This window comes from Leopardus geoffroyi, chromosome B2 (assembly GCF_018350155.1).
Source record: "Leopardus geoffroyi isolate Oge1 chromosome B2, O.geoffroyi_Oge1_pat1.0, whole genome shotgun sequence".
NCBI lineage: Eukaryota > Metazoa > Chordata > Mammalia > Carnivora > Felidae > Leopardus > Leopardus geoffroyi.
In genome coordinates, this window is record NC_059332.1 from 129,569,814 (window position 1) to 129,590,075 (window position 20,262).

The window sequence follows — 20,262 nt, forward strand, 5'->3', positions numbered from 1 at the left end:
GACCAGGTGAGCGTGGCTGACTGGGTGGAAATGTACCTGTATTTGGATGGTTTTCACAGCAAAGCTGGAATAATCATACCCTCTGCACAGGGTTGCTGTGAAAATTCTAGGTGAAAGACATTTTAAATGGTTAAGGGTGAGGTATTGCTATTATTACGACCTAGTTGCTACAAAGGCCTTTCTGGGTAGTAAGGGACCTCCCTAGCTGGCACCCCTCATTTCTGTCCCTCCTTTCTCTTACCTCCTCTGCTGGGCTGGTTTTCTTACTAAAGGATAAAATATGTGCAAAGTGTCTGACATCCACCTGAAACATGGTGCCTCAATGAATGTTCATTCATTGCTAACCCCTTCCCCCTCTCCCTCCCCCCCACCTCTTCTCTTCCTGCTACCTATCTTTGGCCCGTGACTGAACCCAGGGACATTCCTCTCTTGCCATGAGTTTTTTTTTTTTTTTTTTTTTAATTTTTTTTTTTTTTTTTATTTATCTTTGAGACAGAGAGAGACAAAGCATGAGTGGGGAGGGGGCAAAGAGAGAGGGAGACACAGAATCCGAAGCAGGCTCCAGGCTCTGAGCTGTCAGCACAGAGCCTGACGCAGGGCTCAAACTCACAGACCGTGAGATCATGACCTGAGCTGAAGTCGGACACTTAACCAACTGAGCCACCCAGGCACCCCTTGCCATGAGTTTTCAGGAATGATTCTTCAGGTGACTCTTGAGCCTGATTTACAGCCTTTCTCTTCTGGGCAAGTCACAACTTGGGGGCCTAATGTGAACCTGATAAAGCTTATCCTGCGAAATACCCCGCCGAATCAGCGAAATCTCCACTTGCCCAGTTTGCACAATCCGACAAGGCATGGTGTATCAACAAAGATATTTGCAGTCCACGGCGGCCAGGAAACCTGTCTTTCCGTTAGAAAGCGTAGACTCAGTAATCAAATCTGTGTTATTTATTCAGTTCTCGGAAGACTGGCCTTTTAAACATGACCTTTGAGTTTACCCAGTCGACAGAAACCCAGGAGTGTGGCCAACGGTCGAGGGTAGAGAAGGGCTTTGAGGGCTAGAAGGTCCTGGATCTGCCACTAAGCCACCGGCAGGTCTGGTGTCCTTTGCGCCGCGGTCTCGTGTCTGTCAACTGGGTATGGCCATTTCTGTTCCATCCCACGGCGACCCCAGAGCGTGTATCTGGCATCCCCGCCCCCATCCCAAAGAAATGGAAATGCATTGTTAACCTTGACCTTACATCACAGCTCCTGAAGCCCAGACGCCGCTTCTCTGAGGTCGGCTTGCTGGGTGACCAGCCGCTCGGCCGGAGCGGACCCCGCTGCTGCCCTCGCGCAAAGGGCAGTGCCTGGGCCTGGGGGAGGAGCAGCCGGGAGGTTCGCGGGCACCGAGGGCGGCCCCGCTCCGAGCCCTGCGGCTTTTGCCCGCCGGAGCGAGAGCCGGCTGTAGGCGGCTCCTTCCTGTGCAAACTTTTCTGTCCTCTTCCTCCTCCCGCCCTCCCCACCGGCTTCTGGCGCCCAGCGTCCAGCCTCCCCGCCCTCTGCGCTGCTTCGGGGTCGCCGCTCCCGGCAGCGCAGGCGGCCCCACCCCGCGCTCCGGGCCGGCCGCCGCCGGGAGCCCATGGCCGAGGCGGGCAGACGCGCCGCGGAGCCCCCGGGCGAGCCCGCCGAGCAGGCAGCGGCCGCAGCCCCCGAGCCTCAGGCGGCCGCCCTGCCGCCGGCGCCCGCTCAGCGCTGGCTGCCCGGCGACCCGAGCCCCCGCGGCCGCTCCCAGAGTGACCTATCGTCGTGCTCCAGCAGGGGCCGCCCGCTCCGGGTCCACATCTCCGGCTCAGGTAAGGCGGCTCCGGGCGCTGGGGGGGCCGGGGGAGGGCCGGTCGGGGCAGGTGGCGGCGGGACGCGGCCGGCCCGGGACGCGGGCGGGAGGGGAGGGGCTGCAGTGAGCGCAGGGGAGGGCGCAACGGAGCTCCCCGCGCGGTCCTCCTGCTCTGCTGCCGGCGGCTGGTTCCTTCGGCCGGAGATGCTCCAGCAGGGCTGCGGTCGGTGCGCCGGGTGGGCGCGCGTCTCTGCGAGCTGGGGTGCAGCCCTCTGGGTCAGCGAGCGCGGCGGTGCGGGACAGAAAGAGACTTTGATCCGGCGGAAGGGTGCGGCTCCCTCACGATGGGGGCCAGGGCCAATGCAGGTCTTGGAAACCCTCCTAACTGCTCGTGCTTTTGAAATAAAGGGTTCTTTTTGGGGGTGGGGGGTGCTGGTCAGAGGACTCAGGGCCTGAGTTTTTCCTCCCTGTAAAAACCGTGCAGGTGGTACTGAGAGTTTGGCCAGGCTGTTTGCGCCCCTGGTTCTCACTGTTATTTGACAGAGAGGCTCGATCCAGCACCTCCGCGTCTGCAGCCGATTCGCTCGGCCCTTGCTTGCCTAGCGCCCTGGCCCCTCCTCGGCGCGGTCTGTGCACTGCGACCGGCAGAACCAGGAACTCGGCCGAGGGCGGGTGGTTGCGCCGGGTAACGTGGGGCAAACCACTTACCTTTGTCTCTCGTATCTCGGTACTTAAAGTGGGAATGAGTGTGGAGCTACCGCACGGAGGATTAAATAACTCATCATTTTTAAATGCTCTTGAACAAAGCATCAGTTTAGGAACCGTAGAACTGTTTTTAAAAGTCCACGGATTTGTTAACTGCCCAGGGATTGCTTTCCGATTTGCATCCAAGGAGGATGCATGGAAGCTGGGAAGCTGGAAACGAAAGCGAACATCAAAACTACCCACAGCAGTCCAAGGCCGGTGCGGCGCTCTGAGGTCAGGCCTTTGAGCTGTGACTCAACCTCACAGCTACCTGAGGCCAAGTGTCTTGTTCAAAAAAGGCACATTTCCATACCTCTGACTACATTCCAGCTAGCTAGCTCTGTTTTCCATCAGAACCCGCCGTCTTCCTGTGCTTGTAATATCGTTTCGCCACACAACGTGTATACTTAGACAGTATCAGAGGTATTGTTGATCTGACTTTGCAGATCATGCTGGATAAAGCCACTCAGAATTGTTAAATACAGGTAGTGAGATGTGGGTCATGGTACTTGAGAAAAGAATATTCTGCCAAATTCATATGGTGAAAGCACTGAGTTGAATGTGATTCACCTCCTGCTTTTTAGGTCTTGGCCAAACCGAACTTGACCGGTGGATAATCTTGATTGGATTTTACAAAGATTAGCCGTTCAAATGACTCTAAAGAACCAACTAAGAATTAGTCAATTTGGTGACTAGATAAAATTTGTTTTTCATCTTCATAGCTAGAAATTAAGGCAGGTGTGCAAAAGAAGGGCAGTAAAGAATTTTATTTTTTCTTATATAATTTTTTTAATGTTAACTTACTTATTTTGAGAGAGAGAGGGAGGGAGAGCACACACAAGCAAGGAAAGGGCAGAGAGGAGAGACAGAATCCCAAGCAGGCTCCCTGCCATCATCAGCACAGAGCCTGATGCAGGGCTCGAACTCACCAACTATGAGATCGTGACCTGAGCCGAGATCAAAAGTCGGACACTTAACCGACTGTGCCCCACAGGGCAGTAAAGAACTCTCAAATGTGAGTGTGCAAAGTATACATTATGTGAACTATGGACTTCCATTTGTAACATTATTTTACTTCCAAGAACTCTGTATCTTCAGTGTGCTCTTAGAGGACTTTGGGAAGGGGCAACTTTCAGCTGACTTGTCCCCTGCACCCTGGGATACTGACCCACGTGTAAAAGAGTGAATGTCTTCTAAGTTACTGTATTCCATTTTCAGAACTGAGTCTTGCATTTATTTAAGAGCAGGCTAAGTGTCACCAGGAGCTCCCTGCATTTCTTAGAGTCAGAGAGGTAACGAATGAGCTGGCCCCTCACTGACACACAGAGTGTTTCCCTAGAATCCTGCAGCCTCTGCATGGATGCCAGAGAGTCAGCAAGATGTGACCGGCCTGGGATAGCAGAGTTGTTTTAGGGGCACGAGGGGAAGGTTACACCACCTTGTGGAAACATTGCTTGGCCTGGTGTAGGGCAGCCCAGTTTCCAGGCCTTCCTCAGGAGCTCTGCACACATGTGGGCAGTATCTGGAGCTAGATCGCATGTGGTCTTGCCAGAACTGGCCCAGACGGGCAGCATGGGTCTCACCTCAGAAGCTCGGACCTTACCCCAAACCAGCTTATTTCCAATCTGCATTTCACGGATTCTCAGGTTGTTTTTAGACACGTAGCATTTGAGATGCACTATTTTCTGACACCGGTTTTCAAAGTTGGTTACACATTAGAGTCACTTGGGGAGTTAAAACAACAACAACGACAACAACAAACAGTTTATGGCTAGGTCCCTCCCCCCAGGGATTCTGGTTTAATTGGCATCAGGTACAGCCCGAGTACTGGGTGATTCTCTCGTGCAGCAGGCTTTGAGAACCGTGTGTCCACATAGCTTGCTGCCAGGTCTGTTGTGATGCTGTGGCCAGGGTTGGCCTGGGCAAGTGTAAGGTTGAAGGATTTGGTTCAGTACCTTCTCACGTCCTAGTAGAACTCCCTTCTGCTGCGGCCACCTCCCAAATGGCACCTCTCACTCCCATTCTTTTTTTTTTTTTTTTTTTTTTTTCAACGTTTATTTATTTTTGGGACAGAGAGAGACAGAGCATGAACAGGGGAGGGGCAGAGTGAGAGGGAGACACAGAATCGGAAACAGGCTCCAGGCTCTGAGCCATCAGCCCAGAGCCCGACGCGGGGCTCGAACTCACGGACCGCGAGATCGTGACCTGGCTGAAGTCGGACGCTTAACCGACTGCGCCACCCAGGTGCCCCATCCCATTCTTGATTCTAGCTGGTTGTCACTAAGTCCTTCCTAAGGGTTAATTTCTAATAATGGGTTAATTCACCTGGAGAGAGTGTTGAGTGGGGAGGGGGCATCATGTTTTGCAAGGATGTATGGATGTGAGGGAGCAGAAGAGGGGAAGGAGGAGAAGACTGTGAGGTGTCATGGGTTATCAAAGAACCTCGCTCCAAAAAAACATCCACTCCCAGGCTACCCCATCTGTCACCCCGTCCCTCATTTCCTCTCCATGTTTCTTCCCTTGAAAGAATAACTGAAAACTTGAAAAACTTGGCTTCTAAAATTTTGCCAGCTATGGCGATAAGAGTCAGTCCAGTATGAAGCATATATATATATTTTTAAATTCTTTCTTTTTATAAAGTTTATTTATTTATTTTGAGAGAGAGTGAGAGAGCACAAGCCAGGGTCGGGGGTGAGGGCAGAGAGAGAGAGAGGGAGAGAGAGAGAATCCTAGGCAGGCTCCATGCTCTCAGCACAGAGCCCAGCGCAGGGCTCGAACCCGCAAACTGTGAGATCATGACCTGAGATGAAATCAAGAGTCAGACATTTAACTAACTGACCACCCAGGTGCCCATGAAGCATATTTTTTTAAAGACCTCTGTGCAAGACTGTGTTGATGCTGCTGGAATATCACAAGAGATTCCACTTCTCCTGTTTGTTTTGTTTTTGTTTTTGTTTTATTTATTTTTGAGAGAGAGACAGAGAGCAAGCAGGGGAGAGGCAGAGAGGGAGACACAGAATCTGAAGCAGACTCCAGGCTCTGAGCTGTCAGCACAGAGCCCAACATGGGGCTCAAACTCAAGAACCACGAGATCATGACCTGAGCAGAAGTCAGACGCCTAACCCACTGAGCCACCCAGGCGCCCCTCCTGTCTGTGTTTCATTACTAGATTTTTGTTAAGAAAAGCATCTTAGGGGCGCCTGGGTGGCGCAGTCGATTAAGCGTCCGACTTCAGCCAGGTCACGATCTCGCGGTCCGTGAGTTCGAGCCCCGTGTCGGGCTCTGGGCTGATGGCTCAGAGCCTGGAGCCTGTTTCCGATTCTGTGTCTCCCTCTCTCTCTGCCCCTCCCCCGTTCATGCTCTGTCTCTCTCTGTCCCAAAAATAAAAATAAATAAACGTTGAAAGAAAAGCATCTCAGACTTCAAGGGCTTTTAACTTGTGATTTGAGCAGGGTTTTTTTTTCACATGATAAAAATGCATTGGTTTCACAAAAGCTATAGTTTTATATTTTAAAATCCATATAAAATGCGAAGAAAACCAAATATATTCAAATAAGAAAGAACATTTTAAAAATATACTTTAAATAACATTAGAATTGACACGCAAGCCCTTTTTTTGGGCTTATAAAAACAGACTTTTGCTTTAGAAAAATGCAGATTGATTTTGCTTTATGGTTTTTGAACTCACAGTTCTGGAATTCAGCAAAAGTTCTGGATATTGAAAATCTAACATTTCTTTGTAAATGTAGTAGTATTTTATCCATTAAAAAAAAAAAAAAATCCCTGAGCAAGCTTTTCATGATATATGGACTGGTGTTCCCTTAATTTTCAGACCGATCTTTTTCTGCATGAGTGACTAAAACATTTTCAGAGTGTTCTGATGTGCTCTTCTGATAAGCCCAATGTTTAGTGAATAAAGAGCCTTAGGATACAACATAGGGCATATTCCTTCTGTAATCTTTCGGCAAGTACTGTGTTCCAGGTACTGTACTGCACCTTTTGGACCAAGAGGCTGTGTTCAAGTGATGACTCTCAGTCTTACATGTTGGGCTGCACAGAGCAGAGAACCCTGTGAGGCATCTCAGAAAAGGGAAGTATGGGTGAATGGACCACTTAATAAAACTTGCACAGAAACAGCCTCAGCTCTTTTGGTACCTTGATTCATCTCTCCAGCATTCCTCGTCCTGGTATGATTAGGTGTATAGGTGAGGGAAATGCAGGATCTTTTTCTGGAGTCTTCGATCTCTGGTGTGTTCAGTGAAGAGGGAGAAAGAAATCTAGCAAACCTGGATGTTCTTTCAGCCCATACCCACAGCTGCCTGGCCACAAGCGCGAGGGGCTGCTGTCCAGGACGGGCTCTGCAGCCGATGGTCACCCGTCCCATTGGGGGAAGTCCTTTCTTGTCTACACTTGGCCTGTGCTCTCAGAGCGCCTCTCAGGGACCCCCGAGGATAAAACTATTTGGGCCACTGCTTGCATGTTCAGCTGTTGTTCTGCCAGGCTAATGCTCTACCGGGGGCTCCTGGGCCCCATTCACAGCTGGGCTGGAGCTGCCCCAGGCCAGGAACAATGGATGCCGGCTCACTTTCCATTTGTGTTGCCCAGAGTGATTTTTTACCAGACAAAGACCATCTGGCTCTAAGTTTACTATCTGTCTCTGCCTACTCACAGAAGAGCAAAGCTGTCCTGCTGGGAAAGGCGGGGCAGTCTGGGCAGCGCAGATGGGTGCTGGGCACAGCAGACAGCGGGGGGGGGGGGGGGGGGGTGCTCAAATCCAGCCCATGCCGTGCCCTGATCAAGCCGTGCACCCCGGTGTACATGCACAGACACCCCTCCCTTAGGGAGGGAACATTTCTCTTTGCACAAAGGCCCTGGGCTTCCCATCCAGCTAGGAGCCACCCTTGGTCAGGCCTCATCCCAGCACGGATGCCTTTTCCTGTGAGTCACAGAGGCGCCACCTAAGCTGATGGGTGTCCCATACCCAAGGCCGGCACGTTTTTAAATTCAACTTCACCTGTTACCCTGCAGCAGAGGCCGAAACACTTTAAAAATCATCTTCACCTCTTAGGTAAGGACTTACCTGTTAAGTCAGGTTGCACCTGACTTGGGGCTGAGGCCAGAAACTTGTCAGGAACTGAGGAAACACCTGGAACAATTTCCTCTTGCTAGCACGGTCTCCCCTGGCATTGCGGTTCTCTTTGCCCCTCTGCCGGCCAGCTTTCTCACTCTCATCCGAGCAGATTCCTCACCCTCACAGGTGCCTCCCATCCATCTACTTACAAACACCACATCAGAGCTTCTACCTGCCTTATAACAACTTTACTTTTGCTTCCTTTTCACTCTTGCCCCTATGTTTATCTGGAAACATTTGTTCATATTTCTTAGCTTGCATTTCCTGGAAGAGATCTACTGTTTGCAGCCACCTTTCCACAGTAGGCCATAGATCATAGGTCATAGAGAAGCCTATGGATTGTCCATCCTTCATCTGATACCCACCCAAGCGCAAGCCAGTTGTGGCCTGGAGGTGGGGGTCACACGATGTCAATATAGCCACTTAGAAGGAACTGAGCCTGGACTGTTTCCATTCATTTACTCATTCATTCATTCATTCACTCCTTCATCCAATATTTATTGGATGTGCAGAGCTAAATAGATATGGGTTTGCAGTTGTGGGGGTAACACTGAAAGCGGAGACCATTCAGACAGGATGTGGCAGACCAGGTACAGTAGCATGTCTGGTCCTCTAAGCCATTGTTATTTGCCATAATTATGCAAAAAAAAAAAAAAAAAAAAAGACTGATGATGATGATAGCCATTGTTCTTGTTTCGAAAGGTAGCATGAACAGCTAATTATACCCAAACCGGACAAGTTCTAGTTGGTCTCAGTCATTCACTAGATTCACTAGTCACATTGAAGCCAATGGCAAAGCTGTGGCTTTATTTTGAGCTCCAGCTACTGCAGGGGTTACACTAGGCGAGGGATCATATCTTGATTTTTTCTTTTATTCATTCAATTAGCAAACAGTAAATGGGCTAAACGCAGGCTGTGAATTCCTAAGGAATTCACAGTCTAGTGGGCGAAGGACAGGCAAATAAACCAACAACTGCAGTGCAATAAAGTATGAGGTATGACTTGTGCCCTGTCCCAGGCCTGGGGGAGCACCCAGGAGGCTTAGCTACATGAAATGGCTTAGGGCAGGGCAATCACGAAAGACTTCCTGGAGGAGGAAGATGTGCTATCTCCATGCAAGAGGAGGAACTAGAAGATGGAGTTGGGTGAGGGGGCAGAGGAGGGTTTGGAGAGAGGAACAGTAAAATCAAAAGCACCAGGCCTGAAACAACTCCGTGTCATCAGGAAACACTCAACAGTTGGGTTGGCTCCCAGGAGGGTTCCTGTGGGAGAGGGTAGAGAGGAAGACTGGGTGTTAGGCCAAGGCCAGAGAGTGAATCTCCTGGGAGATACACAATTTGGGTGACATTTGTGAGGCATTTGCAAGCTTGACAGAGGTGTGTTCTGAGTGTATTGTGACATGGATATTGAGGGACACTGGTTGAAGAGCCTGGACAACTGAGATTTGAGACACAGAATCATGGTTATTATCTGTGTGACCTTGGTCAACTTACTTTCTTTTCCTCTGCTTGACTTCTTTATATCTGACCTGGAGGCGACTAGTAACGGTAACACCTAGCTCGTGGGATTTCGTAAGGCAGAAACATGTGAAAACTTGAACTTGAACTTGAAAGTGCCAATAAAATGGTGACACCATTTGCATACTTCTATTATGTGACTTACTGTGGTATATGACAATTATGGATAGGTTTATCTCCTTCCTCATACTGTATAGGCATTGAAAAGGAAAGTTATGTTTTCTTTTTTTTTATTTTATTACTATTTTTTTAAGTTCATTATTATTATTTGTTTTTAATGTTTATTTTTGAGAGAGACAGAGTGTGAGCAGGGGGAGGGGCAGAGAGAGAGGGAGGCACAGAATCCGAAGCAGGCTCCAGGCTCTGAGCTGTCAGCACAGAGCCTGACGGGGGCTTCAAACCCATAAATTGCGAGATCGTGACTGAGCTGAAGTCAGATGCCCAACTGACTGAGCCACCCAGGCACCCCAAAATAATGTTTTCTTTATTTTTGCATTCTCAGTGCCTAATTCAGGGCCAGCTATATATATGCCGGGTGTTTACTAGATATTTACAGAATTAATGTATGAATTACTTAAAAGTCAGTTCTTTTGACATCAAGACTCTACATCGAAAATTAGGCAATCAGTCAATTAATCAATAAAATGGCCCATTGGATAGAAGCTATGATTTCCAAATGTTTTAAAATTAAAAAATGAACTAACCGGAGTGTTTTTGAAGAGCCACTCATGAGAAAATCAAATCGTCCTTGGGGGTATCATGGAAGCTTCACCTTGTGACATCTATAGGAGAAATTTGTGAAAGGGAAGTTGTGCATGTGAGTCCGGCCTCAGCCTGGTGATGATGCAATCCAAGCAACAGGGATTCTGCAGCCTTGTTGGAAGGTGGTGCTGGGTGTTAGATGCGAGAGTGTAGGCCGGTGGGCCAAGAGGGATGTGAAACCTCATGCTGATCTGGCCCTGCATCATTTACACGAACTATCACATTTCATCTTTATGGCAGCCCTGTGACATCGCTATGTATCAGCTCCACTTTTTGGACAAGGAGGCTGGTGCGGGTCGAACAACCCATCCAAGTCCCGCAGGTAGCAGGGAGTAGTAGAACCAATACTCAAATCTTTCTGACCTCAAAGCTCAGACTCTTTTCTACCGCACGCTTCCTGGGTGCGTATCCATCGCCTCTCATAGAAAACCATTCACATGGACCCCCACCAACAGGGAGGAAATTGTGTCATGTTTCACTCTACAAATACTATCTTGAGAGAGATTGTCGTAACAAATATCTCTTTCTCTCAGTCTTTCATTTTAAGGCCCCAACCAATTATCTATTTTAAAGTCTCTCCAACACTTCAAATTTCTCCTATCGATAGCGAATTTGGATGAACTGGGACGAAATTCTGGGAGTTAGTATTTTCAGGCAAGCACACATCAGTGATCATTGCTTAAGTGCATTGTTTTAAACCAAAAGTACTCAATCTTGGAGTCAGGTGTATAACACATGCACACGAACCATATTTCGTCTCAAGGTACAAGTTTAGTTTCAGTGACTATGAAGCTCAGGGAAAAAAACACCGAAGAAGTTTTAGTGTTTTAAAAATACCATAACCAGGTGACTCATTATCTTTGATCATGCTAGCTGAAATTTGCACAGAGAAATAGGTTGCACCAGCTTGCCTTAGAAAGGGTTCTGAGACCTAGCTCACTTCGTGACCTATTGGCTAAAACTTGACATTTATATGCCTTACTTTGCAGTTTCTTGGTGCCTCTGTGAAGGCTTGAGAAAAAACAGCTACTGCTTATCCTTTGTAACAAGAAGAAAACTGTGACTTAAAGTACGTTATCTGTATCCAGAGCTTAGGACTATGACCAGGGCAGGAATGTCACAGATACGATGCTACAATTTTGGATTAGCAACTCACATGTTTTAAGTTTGTGGCAATTTATGGCCATGATTCACATCATCAATACTGGTCTGTAATCTTGTTTTTTTTTTTTTTTTTTTTCAAATTTTTTTAATGTTTGTTTTTGGGACAAAGAGAGACAGAGCATGAGTTGGGGAGGGGCAGAGAGAGAGGGAGACACAGAATCGGAAACAGGCTCCAGGCTCTGAGCTGTCAGCACAGAACCCAGTGCAGGGCTCGAACCCATGAACCATGAGATCATGACCTGAGCTGAAGTAGGATGCTTAACTGACTGAGCCACCCAGGCGCGCCATGTCCATAATCTTGTTTTGTCTTCATGTATGTTTTAACCTACTTGAATGTTGTCATATCCTCTTTTGAGGTATAAGTTCTATTAAATAATAATTAAACAGGCTAATAAACATTGATCTACTGTAATTGATCTACTGTAATGCCCAATCTACTGGGCATTACAAATCTCCGATTCCTGTTCCAGATGCCTGGATGACAGTGATAGAAACGTGTGATTATGATGAAGAATCTGATTTATAGTTTAAAAATGTAATAGAACTTGTGTCTTCAAACCAATGTTATGTTTGAGAGCTGTCATACTAGAAGGGTATGTGCTTATTCCAATTATTCCAATGTATAAAACATTGTTTAACAAAAGTTTTGTAAGATGTTGGATCCCTCATTTTAGCTACTTGCCCTGATGATGGCACAATTGTAGTTCTTTTTAAAAATCATATTTGTCTTTCAGAGACATAGACTTATGTCACTGGGGCAGATTTGAAAAGGCATTCTGGAAATGGCTGGGATGGTGACCACATTGCGGGAATATATTTGTCGTCTCCCAGCATGATTACTTTGGAGGGAACAGCAATCATTTTGACGTTTAAGTCATTCATATTACTTGATAGTAATGCATCATGCCCCCCAAATGTATAACTGTGCAAAGAAATGTACACTAACTAAGCAGGCCAGTGTTGACTGTTAGTCTAGTGACTCTGGGATTATGAAAGAAAAGAAGGCAACTGTGGTGTTTGCGGGGGGTGCTAAGTAAGATGGAGGAGAGGATTACTAATTAATAGCAAGGATTTGGTCAAATGAATACATTTCCATAGACAGTAATGGAGATCGCCTTGTCTGAGCAATCTGAGAGATTGCTATTATTATTATTATTATTATTAAAATAAGTTCTGCACTCAACATGGGGCTTGAACACATAACCCTGAGACTAAGAGTCACACACTCCACCAACTGAGTCAGACAGGTGCCCCTTAAAATTATTTTTTTTTAAATAAGGATGTAAGAGCATTCCGAAACCAGGAAGCAGAGTTGGGTCTCATGAGGCCTAGAACCAGGAACTGAGAAGTTAACCTGTGGCCAAGAAGGGAGTTCTCTCCACCGCTCCTGCACTTTTTCTTTCCAGGGATCCATCTATCTGTCTGTCTGTCTATCTATCTCCTCCCATACATCTATGCTTCCATCCATCCTCCCCTACCAGATTTCTCTGTTGTTAGGAGTACATTTACCACGGAGTTCCCAAATTTACACATCTTTAGTTCAAGACAGCAGAGAGACTCCTCAGTGTCCTTGGATCCTGATTCCAGACGCCCAGCCTGGGCCAGGTAGCCATTCCTGTAATTAGTTATACCCATTGTGCAGGACAAGTGAGGCTGCTCACGCGCACTGTCATAGGTGTGGAGAAGATAGTTCTTAGATAAGAGATGGACAGGTGCCTGGGTGGCTCAGTCTGTTAATCTTCTGACTCTTGATTTCGGCTCAGGTCATGATCCCAGGGTCATGGGATCGAGCCCTACATCCAGCTCTGTGCCGAGTGTAGAGCCTGCTTGAGATTCTCTCTCCTTCTCTCTCCCTCTGCCCCTCCCCTCTTCTTTCCCTCAAATAAAAAAATAAATTTAAAAAAAGTAAATAAAAAAACAGATGAAGGGGGATGGGCAAACACATCAAAGGTTACATTACCTTAGTGTACCAGCGAGATGAGGCATTCCTGAGCTTTGGGGAAGCTGAAGTGTCACTGAGAAAAGCCAAATAAGTGCCTGTTAAGGTGAGAAAGAAGAGAAGGAATGGAATAAGAAAGTGACATAGAATAAGGAAACATAGGGGCGCCTGAGTGGCTTAGTCAGTTGAGCGTCTGACTTCGGCTCAGGTCATGATCTCGTGGTTTGTGAGTTCAAGCCCCACATGGGGCTCTGAGCTGCCATCGCAGAGTCTGCTTTGGATCCTCTGTCCCCATTTTTCTCTCTGCTCCTCCCCTGCTCACACACTCTCTTTCAAAACTAAATAAAACATAAAAATAAAAAGAATAAGGAAACTGTAATGAAGTGGGCTTTCAGTAGTACAGTGGGGTGTCTTAGACTTGTGGGGAAGGCAGGAAGGAGGAGGGATTTTCCTGAGGAACAGCAAGGGTGATGGAAGTTATTGGCTGGGGCACGGGGTGGGTGCATGTTGGGGGGTGGGCCACAGGGAGCAAGAAGAATGAAGAATATGGCAAGAAGGCCTGGTCATGAAGACAGTCTTCTCTCTCTAACTTGATGGGTGGGAAACCTGATGTGTCATCTACACCAGCTGCAGGGTATACATTACTATGGGCCATGTGAGCCCCTTTTATTTCCATTCAGCCCTCCATGAATGTTTTACCAGACCTCCTCCTTCCTCTAGGAACGTTAACAATGGGTCTCACACAGAAGATCAGGCTCCCATGCCTCTTCTCAAATAGAACCCTGTGGTAATGAGTTTGATTGAAATCCTGGCTCTCTGGGGATTATATTCTCCCAGATGGTGACCCTGGCTTCTGGAGCCTATTTGGGTTGTGGGATGGCATTCCTCAGACCTGATCTGATTAAACACTTCTCAGCTTGGGTTTAGAGTTGGCATGAGGTCACATGCAATTGTCCAGATCCAGGTTGGTAGTTTTTCACTGGATGACAAATTCCCTGAGGACTGGGATCTGAAAGAAGTCCATGGCCTCAGGCAATGGCAACGTGTTTATCTCAGGCCCAGGAACACACTTGGAGGGACCCGCATCTGATAAACAGCCGCTACAGGAGAAAGAGGTGTTTTGAACTTTCTAGCGTTGAAAAATCTACCGTGGCCATCAAAATCTGCATGCAACTGTCCCTGTCCTACCTTTGACAGCCTGGCTATATCACTGCTCCCTTCTTTTCCTGCACACACACCTACTTTAACTGTTGCTCTTTGAGCCCTCTTCCCCCAAGGCTCCCCTTGGTGATCATTTTTGCAGGCCCTTACCTGTGTTAAAGTATTACCGAGGACTGGGGGTGGAGGTGTCTCGATATGATTCAACTGGTCCCCGTGCCCCATGAAGGAAGCCCTTAATCCTAGGCTGTGGTTTTCAGCCACTATCACCTTGTTGCTCTGTTAATAGTCAACAGACAGCAAAGGCACACCAAGAGAGATGGAAAATTGAAGTCCTAGTCAGCCACACCAGAAAGCACCAAGTTCACCATTTGCTTCTAGATGGGTGTTGGGTGATGTTTCAATGCATCAAATGGCTGACTCAAATCAGCTGTAATGGTTTGTTGACCAGAGCTCTCATCTAAGTTCACATTCAATCTGGATAACAGTTATGTTACCTCATGTAGCATTTCTCAAATGTTACCGTGCTTCTGAATCACCTGGGGATCTTGCTGAAGCTCAGTAGGTTTGGGGTAGAGAGAGAGCTTCTGCATTTTCTAACAGGCATCTTAGTTTTGCTGATGTTGCCGGTCTGTGAACCACACTTGGAGGAGCACGCCTCTTTGGATAGTTTTAATTGGGCTTGTCAACTGCTTTAAGGATGCATTTCTCTTAACACTGATGGACCTCAAAATTCCATCCATGGAAACTTCCATCTTGCGTGAAAGTCTCCCCTTGCTTTCCTATTTGGCAAGCCTTACTGTATATTATTTATAGTAGTTGGAAGCTCTTCAAGGTTTAGAGAGAGGGAGTGTTTAGGACTTACACTTATGTAGGATATTTTGCTTCAAGAATGCCCATGTGAATTGACTCTTGAGACTTTATCTGCAAAACCCTCTAATGTCTAGTGTCCAGAGGGTTGGTAGGTAGTAGGAGTGAAACATAGAAGTAGAATTTTGGGGAGAGTGAGGGGAATATAATTGACATAACATTGTGTTAGTTTCGGCTGTACGACATATGTGTGTATATTGCAAAATGATCACAATAAATTTAGTTAACATCCACTACCACACATAGTTACAATTTGTTTTCTTGTGATGAGAACTTTTAAAATCTACTCTCTCAGCAACTTTCAAATATACAATACAGCATTGTTAACTGTTGTCACCAGGCTGTCAGACATTATATTCTCAGGACTTATTTATTGTATAACTGGAAATTTGTACCTTTGACTACCTTCACCTAGAATTAAAAAAAAATTTTTTTTACGTTTATTTATTTTTGAGAGAGAGAGAGACAGAGCACCAGTGGGGGAGGGGCAGAGAGAGAGGGAGACACAGATTCCAAAGCAGGCTCCAGGCTCTGAGCGGTCAGCACAGAGCCCGACACAGGGCTCAAAGTCACAAGCCATGAAATCATGACCTGAGCCAAAGTCAGACGCTTAACTGACTGAGCCACCCAGGCGCCCCACCTACAATTCTTTTTAAAAAAAGATTAAAACACTTTATTCACTGGAAACTCAAAACTTAAATCTATTTCTTGAGATAGCATTGCCTAAAACATGAAAAGACAAGAGTAAAAAAGGAATACACACTTTTGAAAAGCTTTATGCCCGTGGAGAATTTTCAAGTCTTCGTTCCTCCGTGTCTGCAATGCCTTTTGTAGAAGAGGGAGAAGCTGAAGGAGAGGGGAGTTGAGGTTACTGATGCCCAGACCAGGCTGGGACACCTCAGGAGGTTTGGCCATGATGGACTGGGCGTGCACGTCCCTTGAAGGGATACCTGAGCATCAGAATGTTGGTGCTGCCCCTGATAATCATGGGAATGTTGGAAAATAGGTAGATTTGAGGATGCACTAAGAAGATACAGTAGTTTTGTCAGCTGTGGTTAGTGTTAGCATACCCATGAAGGGACGCCTGGATGGCTCCACCGGTTGAGCATCCAACTTTTGGTTTTGGCTCGGGTCATGATCTCAGAGTTCATGGGTTCAAGCCTGGCAACAGGCTCCACACTCATGGCTCGGGATCTGCTTGGGATTCTCTCTGTCTCTCTCTGCCCCTCCCTTGTTGTGCGCTGTCTCTCTCTCAAAATGAATAAGTAAACTTAAAAAAAAAAAAAAAGAATAGCCATGGGAAACACCCTGTAGACGTGAGAGATACAGCAATAGGAGAGGCTACTGTTCTAAATGGTGAACTTTGATTTATTGGTTGTGTCAGTCATGTGACACTTTATTATTCCCTTGGCGATTACAAGAATATTCCTACACAACTGCTTCATTCCACAAACTATTATTAAAGCAACCACTGTGCAGGAAACTTGAACTTTTCATATGAGTATGTATGGTGTCCCTTTCTTCGAGCACAGCATTTGAGTATTAGACTTTTGTAAACTCCATAATGCCTCACCCATAGCAGTTACTTATAAAAAGCACTTGTTGGACGTGACAGATTACACTTGGGACTATTTGTAGTCCCTTTGAAATGGTGAGAAGCCACAGATGAAAAAAAATAAGAATAGGAGAGGGAGGGTGTGGTGAGGGAGGTTAGCAACACTTAGCTCACCTAAGAGAATCTAAAGAATAAACACGGAAAAGACATCATTGGATTGCAGCTGAAGAAAGGTGGTAGAATTCACAGCCAAAACACTTTCAGTGTGGTTCTGGGAATGGAAACCCAGAGAGACACTGGGAGAGCTGAAGGTGAAGTGGGAGTTTCAAGACCAGGACCACAAATGGCAATGAAGGGCGGGGAGCAGAGGAAGTCACCATCAATAGTAAGAGTCTTCTGGTGAAGCAAATACTTTCCATACAGCATCTTTCAGTAATCTTCCACTAGCATGGTATTCTGTGCTTGGTCATGCATGTTCATAGATGATACCAAGCATGTAGGAGATAGTGCTCTATCGGGATTAAAAGCAAATCGAAGATCAGTTTTGGGAGGCTGTCATGATCTGTGATAGACACCTGTCGCTTGCCGGGTATTTCAGGTAAGGAGTGAGCAGTGCTGTTTCGTACAAAAGCTTAGGTGTAGTTATCCCAGCCTCGACGTGTGTCTGTGGGGCTGAAATCCATGCCCAGGTGTTGATTCATCATCCATGTTCCACTGGTATTTGGAGATACTCTGCTTTGTGCTGGTGAGAAAACAACGTTCAGCCCAGGGAGCTCACATGACAGTAGAGAATGTCAAAGATAAACAAGGCTGGACAGTAGTTAAATGGAAAGGTCAGATTTTAATCAGTAACATACTACCGCAGTGGGAAAGAGTCCACCATAAACTTCATTGTGTACAGAGGTGACTGGTAGCTTAAAGGGAGGAAGGATGGGAGAGAAAGGGAGTGGGGCGAGCAGGGGTTCAGTAGAGTCAGGGAAGTGAAAAATGACAAGAAGTGGGAAGTGGGGGATGGTACACGGGAAACCCATCTGGGTTTGTTAACGGGTGCTTGTCGAGGTCAGGCGCCTACCTTCCCGCAGAGGCTGGGAAACAGGGGCCCTGTCTTCGGGTGTTGGTTGGAACAAATAATAAATTCTTTTGGCAGCCGTGAGTTTTCTCAGGCAGGCATTTTAAGGGGGGATCCCAGGTCCTCCTAGGGATGTGACCTTGAGCTGTTGGAAACTATGTTGTCAGTGTTGTTCAAATACAGGCCAAGGTTGAGGCCTAGTCAAGAAGGGGGATCAGAGGAGCATGGCTAGGGAGGGAATCTTTGTCAGGTGAGAGATACAATAAAAATAAATGAAGAATATTAGATGGTGATAATAAAGTTGGGGAGGAAGATAGGGAACATTGGGTTAGAGGGAACATTTGAATAAAGCGCTGAGGAAAGTGGTGGTGAGAGTTTTGGGGATAGTTGAGGGAAAGCCCTCTAAGCAGGGAGAGGAGCGAGAGCAGAGGCCCAGGCAGGGCAGAGGCCCAGGCAGGGATGTTTCCTGTGTCTCAGCAAGTGAAGAGAGGCCCAAAGGGTGGAGTGAGCAGGGGAACAGCAGTAGGCTGTGCCCTCGGGCGACAGGAGTCCACTGGCCTGTGTGGACTGTCTTGACGGTGTAGACTTTTTCTGTGAGTGGGAAATCAGTGGAGGACTTTGGGCAGAGGGCTGTCACGTTGGACGAAAATGTGGAAGGCGAAGCTGGGGAGAGAACTGTTTCATTCACACAGTTACCAAGGTACGAGTGAGTGCACACGTATGACAGGGCGATGGTGTCTGCCTCTTCCTCCCACGTTCATTAGTGAAAGGACAGTCATTAGCAGATTAGTGGAGACTCTTGAGGTAACGCTATGCGGCGCGGCTCAGCTAATCAATAACCCTCAGAATGTCATCTAACCTCCAACGATTCGCCTTGACACTGAACAGTAAAGCACAACAATTCTCCACTCTTCCAGCCTCAGCAAACTCAGTTTAGATTTTCCCCATCGTTAAAAGAATACCTTTGTGATATAAAAAGTTCAACCGAGGGGCGCCTGGCTGGTTCAGTCAGAGAAGCATGGGCCTCTTGATCTTGGCGTCGTGAGTTCAAGCGCCACATTGGGTGTAGAGATTACTTAAATAAATAAATAAGTAAATAAATAAACAAATAAAATTTAAAAAAAAGTTCAACCAATATATATAAGATGAAAGTGTAGTTCCTGTCACATTCCCCTAACTTCCCTTGTCTTCCGCTTGTGTTCCTTCAGGCCACTTCTGTGGAAACACATACACATAGCACAGGAATAATTTTTTTTCCCCCTTCACAAATTTGGGATTATGCTGTGCATGCTCTTTGGAGCCTACATTTTTTTTTAAGATGCCAATTTTGTTTTTTTATTTACTATATTTTTTAAAAGAAATGTTGATTCATTTTGGGGAGGGAGAGCATGAGCTGGGGAGGGGCAGAGAGAAATGGGGACAGAGGATCCTAAGTGGATCACTGCTGTCAGTGAGCCCGACGTGGGGCTCAAACTCACAAACCGCGAGATCATGACCTGAGCTGATGTCAGATGCTCAACCGACTGAGCCACTCACACGCCCAAGGTGTCACTTTAAGATATGGTTTCATTTAAGACATTGCAATGACAATAATGTGTTGCTAGAGTGCAATATTATTGCCTTTCCCTGTGTATATTTTCCATATTCAACTATCAAGAATGCCCAGTTTATTTACTAGAGCGGCTCAGCTTTAAAATTGCCGTGCAATTGCAAACTACATTTTCTACTCAAAAATTTCTTAAACATTCTTTCATGTCAGTATGCATGATTCTCATGTATTCATTTTAAAGTTTGGAGAAAACTTTGCAGTCTACATGTGTCATATTTTGTATAAGTACTTCCCTTCTGATAAACATTCCATTTTTTTTTTTTTGCAGCTTTAAAAAAGATTGCCTTTATTCAGAATCATAAGGTTTTCATTAAAAAAATTTTTTTAATGTTTATTTTTGAGCAAGACAGAACGTGAGTGGGGGAGGGGCAGAGAGAGAGAGAGAGAGAGGGGGAGACACAGAAATCTGAAGCAGGCTCCAGGCTCTGAGCTGTCAGCACAGAGCCAATCTTGCGGCTTGATCCCACAGACCGTGAGATCACGACTTGAACCAAAGTCGGACACTTAACAGACTGAGCCACCCAGTGGCACCCCTCATTTTTAATCTTACCTTTACAAAAAGTTTAAAAAAGTATTTCACTTTGTGCAGTAAAGTACATTTACTTATTATTTAAACACTTAAAGCAGATTTCTCACAGTTTCCAGGAGGGATTTTAGCATGATCCAAACTCAAATATCCATTTTTAATTTTTTTTTTCAACGTTTATTTATTTTTGGGACAGAGAGAGACAGAGCATGAACGGGGGAGGGGCAGAGAGAGAGGGAGACACAGAATCGGAAACAGGCTCCAGGCTCTGAGCCATCAGCCCAGAGCCCGACGCGGGGCTCGAACTCACGGACCGCGAGATCGTGACCTGGCTGAAGTCGGACGCTTAACCGACTGCGCCACCCAGGCGCCCCTCAAATATCCATTTTTTGTATCTTTCAA

At 46.6% G+C, this 20,262-nt stretch overlaps 1 protein-coding gene across 4 annotated transcripts in view; it reads left to right on the top strand.

Moving 5' to 3' along the window:
• Nucleotides 1-1,510: 1,510 nt before the first annotated feature.
• PHACTR2 (phosphatase and actin regulator 2) overlaps nt 1,511-20,262 on the top strand; it is a 274,251-nt gene continuing 255,499 nt past the window's right edge. For all 4 annotated transcript variants that reach the window (XM_045499878.1, XM_045499879.1, XM_045499883.1 and 1 more), the window contains exon 1: nt 1,511-1,835. In XM_045499878.1, coding sequence (XP_045355834.1) covers nt 1,622-1,835 — 214 coding nt within the window. In that variant the 5' untranslated portion in view covers nt 1,511-1,621. The remainder of the gene's footprint in view (nt 1,836-20,262) is intronic.